Raw genomic sequence first — 12259 nt, 5'->3', positions numbered from 1 at the left:
CTTGTTTGTTGGGAGATTTTTGATGACTGCTTCAATCTCCTTATTGGTTATGTGTCCTTTCAGGTTTTCTATTTCTTCCTGATTCAGTTGTGATAGTTTATATATCTGTAGGAATGCATCCATTTCTTCCAGATTGTCAAATTTACTGGCATATAATTGCTCATAGTATGTTCTAAAAATCATTTGTATTGTTTTGGTGTTGGTTGTGATCTCTCCTCTTTCATTCATGATTTTATTTATTGGGTCCTTTCTCTTTTCTTTTTGATAAGTCTGGCCAGGGGGTAATTAATCTTATTAATTCTTTCAAAGAACCAGCTTCCAGTTTCGTTATTTGTTCTACTTTTTGTTTGTTTGTTTGTTTTTGGTTTCTATTTCATTGATTTCTGCTCTGGTTTTTATTATTTCTCTTCTCCTGCTGGGTTTAGGCTTTCTTTGCTGTTCTTTCTCCAGCTCCTTTAGATTTAGGGTTAGGTTGTGCACTTGATACCTTTCTTGTTTCTTTAGAAAGGCTTATATCACTAAATATTTTCCTCTCAGGACTTCCTTTGCTGTGCCCCACAGATTTTGAGCTGTTGTGTTTTCATTATCATTTGTTTCCATGGTTTTTTTTTTCAATTCTTCATTAATTTCATGATTGACCCATTCATTCTTTAGTAGAATGCTCTTTAGCCACCATGTATTTTTTTTTCCCAAATTTCCTCTTATGATTGAGTTCTAGCTTCAGATCATTGTGGTCTGAAAATATGCAGGGAATAATCCCAATCTTTTGATACCAGTTGAGACCTAAGTTGTGACCCAGGATGTGATCTATTCTGGAGAATGTCCCATGTGCACTAGAGAAGAACGTGTATTCTCTTGCTTTGTGATGGAATGTTCTGAATATATCTGTGATGTCCATCTGGTCCAGTGTGTCATTTAAGGCCTTTATTTCCTTGTTGATCTTTTGCTTGGATGATCTGTCCATTTCAGTGAGGGTGGTGTTAAAGTCCCCTACTATTATTTTATTATTGTCGATGTGTTTCTTTGATTTTGTTATTAATTGGTTTATATAGTTAGACAATAGATCCCATGTTAGGGCAGAGATATTGAAAATTGTTAGATTTTCCTGTTGGAAAGACCCTTTGAGTATGATATAGTGTCCTTCCTCATGTCTTATTATAGTATCTGGCTTAAAGTCTAATTGATCTGATATAAGGTTTGCCACCCCAACTTTCTTTTGATGTCCATTAGCATGGTAAATTGTTTTCCACTCCCTCACTTTAAACCTGGAGGTGTCTTTGGGTCTAAAATGAGTTTCTTGTAGACAGCATATTGATTTTTTTTTTTTTAATCCATTCTGATATCCTGTGTCTTTTGATTGGGGCATTTAGCCCAGTAACATTCAGGGTAACTATTGAGAGATATGAGTTTAGTGCCATTGTATTGCCTGTAAGGTAACTGTTACTGTATATTGTCTGTTCCTTTCTGATCTAATAATTTTAGGGTCTCTCTTTGCTTAGAGGACCCCTTTCAATATTTCCTGTAGAGGTGGTTTGGTGTCAGCAAATTCTTTCAGTTTTTGTTTGTCCTGGAAGCTTTTTATCTCTCCTTCTATTTTCAATGATAGCCTAGCTGGATATAGTATTCTTGGCTGCCTGTTTTTCTCATTTAGTGCTCTGAGTATATCATGCCAGTTCTTTCTGGCCTGCCCAGACTCTGTGGATAAGTCTGCTGCCAATCTAATATTTTTACCATTGTATGTTACAGACTTGTCCCAGGCTGCTTTCAGGATCTTCTCTTTGTCACTAAGACTTGTAAATTTGACTATTAGGTGACGGGGTGTGGACCTATTCTTACTGATTTTGAGTGGGGTTCTCTGAACCTCCTGGATTTTGATGCTTGTTCCCTTTGTCATATTAGGGAAATTCTCTCCAATAATGCTCTCCAATATAACTTCTGCTCCCCCCTCTCTTTCTTCTTCTGGAATCCCAATTATTCTAATGTTGTTTCGTCTTATGGTGTCACTTATCTCTCGAATTCTCCCCTTGTGGTCCAGTAGCTGTTTGTCCCTCTTTTGCTCAGCTTCTTTATTCTCTGTCATTTGGTCTTCTATATCGCTAATTCTTTCTTCTGCCTCATTTATCCTAGCAGTGAGAGCCTCCATTTTTGATTGCACCTCATTAATAGCTTTTTTTGATTTCAACTTGGTTAGATTTTAGTTCTTTTATTTCTCCGGAGAGGGCTTTTATCTCTCCAGAGAGGGTTTCTCTAATATCTTCCATGCCTTTTTCGAGCCCGGCTAGAACCTTGAGAATCGTCATTCTGAACTCTAGATCTGACATATTACCAATGTCTGTATTGATTAGGTCCCTAGCCTTTGGTACTGCCTCTTGTTCTTTTTTTTTGTGGTGAATTTTTCCGCCTTGTCATTTTGTCCAGATAAGAGTATATGAAGGAGCAAGTAAAATACTAAAAGGGTGGCAACAACCCCAGGAAAATATGCTTTCAGAAAGTGGTTGATTTTCTGTTTCTAGAATTGCTGTTCTTCTTCTCTTCGATCTCCCGTTGGATTTGTAGGTGTTTGCAATCTTTAGATAAGCTATCTAGCTGATCTCCCGCTACCTGAAGTAGTCTCAGCCTGCTACTTCTCCACCATCTTGACCAGGGTGTGTCCAGATATTCTTACTGATCTTCTGAGGGAGGGGCCTGTTGTAGCTATTCGCAAATGCTTTTGACTGAGGCAGAACTTCACGGCCCTTGCCAGGGCCCAGGCTAAGTAATCTATTCAGGTTTTCTCTTGGAGGCTTATGTTCCTTGAAAGCTTTCCATACAGCTTTGGAGTTAGAGAATGAAAATGACCACTTTCCAATCTCTGGCCCTGAAGGAGCCAAGAGCTTGAGGTCCCCCTCTTCTGTGAATCCTCAGAGAAAAGCAGTCAACCACTCCTCTCTCCCTGGTCTCTGAGTGTACTCTGTGCTTACCTGGCCTATTATTAAGCATTTTTATCTCTGGCACATGGCTCCATTTGGAGTCTCCAAACCCATTAGATTCCTGCAGCACACTCCTCTCCTCTCCTCCCATTGAAGGAAGGGTGTGGTCTCTCTCGATCTGTCACTTGTGGGGTCCTTGCTCAAAAAGTAGTGACCCAGCTCTTCCTTGGATAACAGTTTATGGCAACCCTGAGTTGAGAGCCCACTCCTCAGCTCCATCTTTGCACCCGGCTTCCCTGCTCCAATACCTGGGAGTTCTGCCGAACTCAGGCACCCCCGGTCCTTCTGTGCCCCGAGGGTTCTGAGACCATACTGTTCCAGTGAGGATTCCACTCCCTGCTTAGCCACTGGAGTGACATCCCTTTGCAGAGCGAACTTCTAAAAATTTTGATTTTGTGCTTTGGTGTTCTATCACTTGCTGGTAGCTGGCTGATGGAGGCTCCCTCCCCAAACTGTCTATCTTCCTATATATCACCTTGGATTCACTTCTCCACACATCCTACCTTCCAGAAGTGGTCACTTCTCTGTTCATCGAATTGTTGCTATTCTTTTCTTTGATCTCCTGTTGAGTTTGTAGGTATTCAGAATGGTTTGATAACTATCCAGCTGAATTCCTGGGACCAGATGAATTTAGGTCTACTCCTCTGCCATCTTGCTTCTCCCTCTCCATTCATTGTTTAGTAGCATGTTGTTTATCCTCCATGTATTTGTGGTCCTTCCAGTTTTGTTTATTTGTTTGATTTTAGGTTTTTTGTTTAGTTTAATTATTATTAATTATTTTTATCTTTATCTTGTGGTTGATTTCAAGTTTCATATGGTTGTTGTCAGAAAATATTCACAGTATGGTCTCAAACTTTTTGTACCCACTGAGGAATGATTTGTGACCTAGTCTGTGTTCTATTCTGGGGGTGTCCCAGGTGCACTTGAAAAGAATGTGTATTTTGCTGCTTTAGGATGAAATCTTCTGACTATATCTTTTAAGTCCCTCTGGCCCAGTGTTCCATTCAAAGCCATTGCTTCTTTGTTGATTTTCTGCTGGGATGACCTATCCATTGAGGTAAGTGGTGTGTTAACATCTCCTACTATTTTTGTATTACTGTCAATGAGTTCCTTTGTGTTTGTTTTATATATTTGGATGCCCCTTTTTTGGGGTCATAAATACTTACAATTGTTAAGTCTTCTTTTTAGATAGTCCTCCTTGTGTGCCCTAATGCCTTTCTTCATCTCTTGTTACGGTCTTTGGTTTGAAATCTAGTTTGTCCGATAGAAGTATTTCTACTCTGGCTTTCTTTTTATATCCATTTGGAAGACACATGTTTCTTCATCACCTCACTTTCAATCTATAGCTGTTTTATAGTTCTAAAATAAGTCTCATGTAAGCAACATATATGTGGGTTTTGAATCCATTTTGACAGCCTAAGTCTTTTCATTGGAGCATCTGGTCCATTTACATTCATAGTAATTATTGATAGATATGTATTTAGTGCCATTTTATTACTTGCTTTGTCATTATTTTTGGAGATTTTCTCTGATTTTCTCTTACTTGTCACTTTCCACTCAAAGATTTTCCTTTAATATTTCTTGGAGGACTGGTTTAGTGGTCACAAACTCCTTTAGTTTTTGTCTGGGAAACTCTTTGTCTTTCATTCTGTTCTGAATGATAGTATTGCTGGACAGTGCATTCTTGCATATTTTTCCCATTAAGCATGTTGGATATATTATGCCACTCTCTTCTAGCTTACCACTTTCCTCTAGAGAGATCTAAAACTAAGCTTATGGGTCTTCCCTTATAAATTAGGGGCACTTCGTTTTACTTGCTGTTTTTAAGATGTTTTCTTTATCACTATACTTTGCAAATTCACTTTAATATATCTTGGTGTTGGCCTGCTAGTGTTGATTTTGATCAGAGTTCTCTGTGCCTCTCTGGATTTTGGTGTCTTTTTCCTTTCCCAGATTAGGGAAGGTTTCTGCTATGATTTTCTCAAATACGTTTTCTGTCGCCTTTTCTCTTTCTTCTTTTGGTGTGACTCCTATAATGACAATGTTATTATGCTTGATGGAGTGACTGGATTCCCTAAGTCTTTTACCATGTTGCATAATTCTTCTTTCTTTCTTTTGTCAAGCTTCATTATTTTGCATTATTTTTATCTTTTTTGTCACTTATTTGTCCTTAGAGTCTTCCAAACTTGTGGCCATTTCATTAAGTGTGCTTCAAATTTTAGTCATTGAATTTTTTATTTCTGATTATTTCTTCTCTCTTTTATCTCTCCAGTAAGGGCCTCCCTGAAGTCTACCATTTTTTGTTAAGCCCAGCAATTATTTGTATGACTGTTGCTTTAAGTTGTCCAACAGGCAAATTATTTATATCTGTTTCACTTAGATCACTGGCCATGGCTTTATCTTGTTTCTTTTGGGATGAATTCTTCACCTTTACATTTTGTCCAAGTCACTGTATTCTTCTGTGTATTAGAAAAGCCTGTTATGTTTCCTGTTCCTGAGATTAATGGCTTTATGAAGATGAGATCATATAGTGTCCAAGTTTTACAATTCAGTGAATGTATCTGGTGTGTACTATATGCATTCTCTTCCAGTGTTTTGGCTGCTCTATCCTTTAGGGTGGTAATCTGCAGAGAATCTCCTTGCCTGCAGGAGGCAGTTAATCCGTGGCCAGGGTTTGGTGGTTTTAACTGGGGATGCTCTGTTCTGCTTGTTAAATGAGACCTAAAGCTACCTCCACTAGAAATGAAGCATTGCAGAAATTTCTCACTGGGAGATATGGTGTGGATGGGATTTCTGTTGGTCTTCCAGGAAAGGTAGCTGTCGCACTGGGACTGATGCCAAATGGATCAAGAAGGGCAATGCTGGCAGAGCACATGGGTATGAGTGCTGGTGCAAGCAGATTAGGCAGCCAGTATCTGTACTGTGCTGTTTATCAAAGGTGTTTCAGTGTTTATGCTGAGGGATGAGAGAGAGAAATGGTGATATCCAGCTCCTTTCTCCCTGGAAAGGGGTCTCCATGTTTGTTGTTCTCAGGGAAGCAATCTGAGAAAAGTGAATAATCTCACCCCTGTGTTTCTAAGGCATTTTTCAGATTGCTGTTTTCATGATTTCTGCCTCCAGATTTTTTTGCCTGCCTCCTCTACAGGAGCAGAGCAAGGTCCTCCAGACTCTTTCCCAGCCAAGTCTCATGACTTTTGCAACTCTAGGCTTTAGGGAAGAGGTATGGGCAAGGGTCTGTGCTAGTCTCCTGGGGGAGGTTGTTGCCGCACCAAGACTGAGGCAAGTTTGACCATGAGAGGCTTTCTGCCAGAGTGTAGTGGCATAACACTTGGAGCAAGCAGGCTAGACAGTGAGTGTCAGGGACCAGCTACCCTCAACAGATGGTTTTGCATTTATGCTGAGGGTGGGGGAGGGAATTGGCACCTGCTGGCTCCTTTTTCCTTAATGAAGTGTCTCTGTGAATGCTACCTCTCCTGGACAAGTTCCGAAAATAGTAAATAATCTCCCCAATGTGTGACTTGGGTGACCCTCTAATCACACTCTTTGCCCCTGGGGGTTATTTGCCTGCGTTCTCTCCAGGAGTAAGGTAGGGGGATGAAAATGGTACCAACCAGCTCCTTTGTTACTAGAGAGGGGTTGCATGCTGTTCTCAGGTGAACTCTCTGAAGAAGAGGGAATAATTTTCACCATGTGCCTTCCAGGCATTTCTTAGACTTCTGTTTTCATGGTCTATTCTTAGACAGTTTGCCTTTCTTCTCTCCAGGAGCAGTTCAGTGAATTGCAGCTCTATCTTAGCCAAGACAGCTGACTTTTACACCTCCAAACGTTAGGATGCAATGTGGGTGGGAGCCTATTTTTTTCTTCAGAGGAGGATTTTTCTGGGCTTAGGACCAGTGGGAGGTTTGATCAAGAAGGACATTTATGCCAGAGTACAGGGGAATGTGATTTGGAGCAAGCATGCTTGGCAGGCAGCTCTCCACCTATGCTGTGTAGGGGAGTGGAAATGGTCCCTAGGCTCTGTTGTCCCTGAAAAGGGTCTCTGTGAATGGAACCTCTCACAGATGCACTCCAAGAAGAAGGAGAAATCTCCTTATTGTGTACCTTTGGTATTCCTCAAAAGTGCACTCTGATGCTGGGTTGTTTGCCTGGCATCTTTCCAGGATTAGGGTAGTGTCCTCAGGGCTCTATCCCAGCCAAGCTTGCTGACCTTCAAAACTTCAGGCTTCAAGTCCAGCAGGTTTCAAAAATAAAACAAACAAACAAAAATCTAGCCATTTTCATTTTCCCTGCTGATGGCTAGTAGTAGTATTCCCCTTGCCTATTCCCTTGTGTGTTCCCTTCTCTGTTGTCTTTCTTGCAACAAGGGCACCCTCCTCTCTACAGTGCTCATGATCCTTTTCTCCCCAAAACAACATCTCCAAATTTTCTACCTTCCTTGATGTGGCCTCTTCCTTCCCTCTAGTTGTGGAGTTTGTTCTGTCAGTCCCCAGGCTGATTTCTTGGGCATTCAGAATGATGTCAGAGATATCTAGTTGTTTTAAGATACGAGATGAGCCTAGATTCTTCCTACTACACCTCCATTTTAACTCCTGTCATCACATTTTTATACACTAGTGATGAAGCAGCATAAAGAGATATTAAGAAAACATTCCTATTTAGAACTGTACCAAAACCAATAAGATTCTTAGGAAGAAACTCAATCAAAAAAGTGGAAGACTTGTACTCTGCAAAGTATAGAACTTTGATGAAATAAATTGAAAATGACACAAACAAATGGAAAGATATTCCGTGTTCATAGATTGGGACAACAACCATTATTAAAATGTCCATACAACAAAATAAGCCTACACATTTAGTGCAATCCCTATCAAAACACCTGTAGCATTTTTCACAAAATTAGGAAAAACAATTCTATGGGACCATCCTGAATAGTCAAAGCAATCTTGAAAAAGGCAAACAAAGCAGGAGGCATCACTATTCCAGTATTCATTTTAAACTACAAAGCTGTAGTAATCAAAACATTATGGTACCGGAATAAAAATAGACTCATAGATCTGTGCAACAGGATAGATAATGCAGAACTAACCCACATTATATAGTAAATTAATCTTTGACAAATGAGGAAGGGATATCCAATTGGAAAAAGACAGTCTCTTCAACAAATAATGTTGGGAAAATTGGTCAGCTACATGCAAAAGAATGGAACATGACCATTCTCTTGCACCATACACAAGAATAAACTCAAAATGGATTAAAGACCTAAACATAGACCTGAAACCACAAAAAATCCAAGAGAGCACAGCCAGTAATTTCTCTGACATTAGCCATAGCAACATTTTCTTAGATATGTCTTTTTAGGCAAGGGAAATAAAACCAAAAATAAGTTATTGGAACTATATCTATAGAAAAATCTTCTGCCCAGCAAAGGAAACAACCAACAAACATAACAAAAAATCTACTGAATAGAGAAGACATTTGAAATGACATGTCCAATCTGAGTTAGTATCCACAATATATGAAGAACTTATGCAACTCAATGCCAAAAATCCAAACAATCCAATGTAATGGATATGTCCAAAAGAATGGACAGAAGACATGAACAGACATTTCTCCAAAGACATTTAACCAGATGACCAAAAGATACATCAACATCATTCATCATCAGAGAAATTCAAATCAAATCCCTAGTAAGATAACACTTCATACTGTTAGAATAGATAAAATAAAAAAAAAAAAACAGAAGAAACAATCAGTGTTGAAAAGGATGTGGAGAAAGAGAAACACTTGTGCATTACTGGTGGGAATGCAACCGTGGAAAACAGTTTGGAGATTCCTCAGAAATGAAAGATGGAATGAAAGATGTTCATCTGTGATCCTTTTTACGTAGAGTATCCCCCACCTTATTTTTTAAGCCAGCAGTTCTGCAGTTGGATATGTTTGGTGTGTTTGGTTTTTCTGAAGCCGCAGCTGACTTGATTCCTGGAAGATTCCGTGTTTAATGTGTCTTTAAAGCCTCGCTCTTGTTATAAGGGCGGGCACTTTCCAAGCAGGCTTGTTTTGCATTTTGAGTTGGATCCTCGTGTGGTGATTTTTATTTATTTTTTTTTATTTTAAGCTCTTTGCACTGAGGTTTTTATTTTAAGCTCTTTGCACTGAGATTGACAGCCTTGGGAGTTCCCTGAAACACGGACCTCAGGATTGCCTTTTGAAAATAAACACATAGGAACGTATGCCACAGAAGCTGTTCTGGGGACATTGCTGGACCCTGCCCCTTTGCCTCCTCTCTCCCTGTTTGTGTTACAAAAATAAAAACACATACAACTACAAAAAAAAAAATAATAATGAGCCTTGGAAGCGGATTAAAGGCAGTGAGGCTGACAGGCAACGGGCTGGGACCGTAACAGGCCTGGCAGTGAACATAGCTGCCTTGTTGTCCGTCATACTGCAGCCTTACATGCCCACAGTCAGTGCCACCATCCAGGCCCAGCTGCAGCTGCCACTGCCGGCTTGCAGCATCCTGCTCACAAACTTTCTGTGCACCTTACCGACCGGACACCAGATTGGCACAGTCAGTCCCTTATTCCAAAAATTGGAAAATGACCAAATTGAAAGTTTGAGGCAGCGCTTTGGCGGAGGCCAGGCCCTAGTGCCCCCCATGCCAGCTGTTGTAGAGGCCGCCGTCACAGCTGCTCCGCGGCAGGTACAAGTGCTCACGGATGAAGTGACAAGACAGGGCAACATCGTCCGAGAACTGAAAGCGCAGAAGGCAGACAAGAACCAGGTTGCTGCTGAGGTGGCTAAGCTCTTGGATCTGAAGAAACAGTTGGCTCTAGCTGAGGGAAAACCCCTTGAAACCCCTAAAGGCAAGAAGAAAAATGAAAGAGCCTGGCTCATAGAAAGTTACTTTAATGGATATGGACAGTAATAAATAAATTTACAATCTCTCTTTAAAAAAAAAAAACAAACATTACCTGGATCTACTAAGATAATTTGAAACATTAATTCAAAAAGATGTATGAATCCTTATGTTTATAGCAACTTTATTTACAATAGCCAAAATATGGAAGCAGTACAAGTGTATACCAATAGATGAATGAATAAAGAGGAAGTGGAGATATATATAATGGAATATTATTAAGCTATAAAAAGAATGAATTCTCCATTTGCACCAACATTGATGGCTTATGAGAGTATAATGCTAAGTGAAATAAGTCAGAGAAAGACAATAACATAAGATTCATTTACATGTGGAATTTAAGGAACAAAATAAAAGAGCAAAGAAAAAAGCAGAGAGAAAAAAAAAAAAAAAACAGACTCTTGACTATAGAGTACAAACAGTGGGTTACCAGGGTAAGTGGGTTGGGGGAATGGATGAAATAGGTAAATGGTGTTAATAGGACACTCATTTTGATAAATATTGAGGAATACATTGTTGAATCACTATATTCTATACCTGAAACTAATATAACACTGTATGTTAACTATGCTGGAATTAAAAGAAAAATTAAAATGAAACAATAAAATAATAAAATAAAGTAAAATTCATAATGCTTTTGTTGAAGTTTATCTTACAGAAAAAAGGGGAAAATAAGCTTTTTAAAAGTGACATAATATAACAATGCATATGGGGTACCTAGGTGGTTCAATTGGTTGAGTATCGAACTCTTCATTTTGGCTCAGGTCTTGGTTTATCCCAGGTCTTGGGGTCCTGGGATAGAGCCCTGGAGCATGGACTCCATGTTCAGAGTGAGAATACTTGAGGATTCTCTCTCTCCTTCTAACCCCTCCCCCATTCCTTCCCTCCCTTTCTCAAATAAATAAATATTATATATATAATAATATATGCTAATTATACTTTTAATTAGTTAATGACACAAAACCCAGAAAATTGGTAAATGAAAACATTAAAAAACATCTCTGAATATAAGTAGAAAATAAGATGAATATAGATAGAAAAAATCAGCCTAACCCGTATAGGTTTTGCTTAAAAAGTTAAATAAAACATTGGAGGAAGTACAGTTAACTCTTGAACAAAATGGATTGACCTGCACTAGTCCACTTGTACTGAATTGTTTAAGTTGATAGCAAAAGCCAAGGCATTTATTTACAGTTGCCCACCCTAGTCTCCCCAGGACCTAATCAAAGGCAACTGGTGCTAAAATTGTGCCTACTGCCTTCACAATACCCAGGGAGGCCCACCAAGGTTTTCAGTAGCCCCCAGGGGTCCCAAGACCCAGCAGTGTTTCAGGTCATGGTTGTGCTCACAGGATGATCTATAGAGCACCCAAGCCTGGAATACAAGAGGACAGGCTGAAGCAGAGAAATGTGCCCAGAGTATAGGTATGGCCCTGTACTGGGAGCCTCATGCCCTTGATGCCCATGTGGCATCCCCAGTTCTTTACACACATAGTTCTTTACACTATGGAGGTCTGGGCCAGGGTGGTTGTTGGTTTCCAGTTTTTCCTGGACAGGTGCAGACACCTTCCCACAAAGGTCCCCCAGATACAGGAGACTCTCCTAGGGACCAGTGCACTCAGTTGTGACTGCTGCTGCCAATAGTTACAGGCCAGTGATACAACTATAAGTCAGATTGGGTGCATGTACTGTGCCTCTAGGCCACTGTCATTGCCACCTGCAGAGCTGCCTGACAGCTTTCCACTGCTAAGCCTAGGCAATCAAGCTGTAAAACATCACCATCCACGGCCAGGTCTACCATCACCACTTCCCTTTTCCAGCTCAGCCTAGCCAGGTTTGCCTACCTATATTTGGATTTTTTTTTTAAATAAGTATGCCTACACTGCTGTGATTATATTTTCTCCTCCTTCTGATTTTTAAAAATAATATTTTCTTTTCTCTAGCTTGCTTATTATAAGAAGACAGGCTATAACCCATGTGACATACAAAATGTGTTAATAGGCTGTTTATGTTATTGGGAAGGGTTTCTAATCAGTAGTAGGCTATCTACAGTAGTAATTTAGCTTTGGGAGAGTCAAAAGTTACACTTGAATTTTGACTGTACAGGGGTTCACTCTTCCAACCCCTGCATTGCTCAAGGGCTAAATATATATTTATTCAAGACTGAGATTATACTCTGATGTAAATTATTTTCCCACTAAATATTTTGAATTCTTGTCCTCTTTTGCATTTCTTTTATTATGAGATATTGAGCTTCTTCTCACATGTTCATTTGTGTTGTGAACTGTATTCATACCCTTTGCTTATTTTTCATTGGATTGTTGGTTCTTTCATTAATTAACAAGATATATTTGTGTCATGGAAATAATGCTTTT

At 39.6% G+C, this 12259-nt stretch overlaps 1 protein-coding gene across 1 annotated transcript; it reads left to right on the top strand.

The window, feature by feature from the left end:
* Nucleotides 1-9315: 9315 nt before the first annotated feature.
* Nucleotides 9316-9894, top strand: LOC116862408 (methionine--tRNA ligase, cytoplasmic-like; the record flags this gene model as incomplete). Its single annotated transcript, XM_032849688.1, has 1 exon — nt 9316-9894. A coding segment is annotated over one exon (579 nt), but the record flags the coding sequence as incomplete, so codon positions are not given.
* Nucleotides 9895-12259: the final 2365 nt, after the last annotated feature.

The sequence above is a fragment of the Lontra canadensis genome, unplaced genomic scaffold, assembly GCF_010015895.1.
Source record: "Lontra canadensis isolate GAN:19392208 unplaced genomic scaffold, GSC_riverotter_1.0 scaffold240, whole genome shotgun sequence".
Lineage (NCBI taxonomy): Eukaryota > Metazoa > Chordata > Mammalia > Carnivora > Mustelidae > Lontra > Lontra canadensis.
Note: the sequence above shows the minus strand (reverse complement) of the source record. Positions and strands in the feature narration are given on the sequence as shown.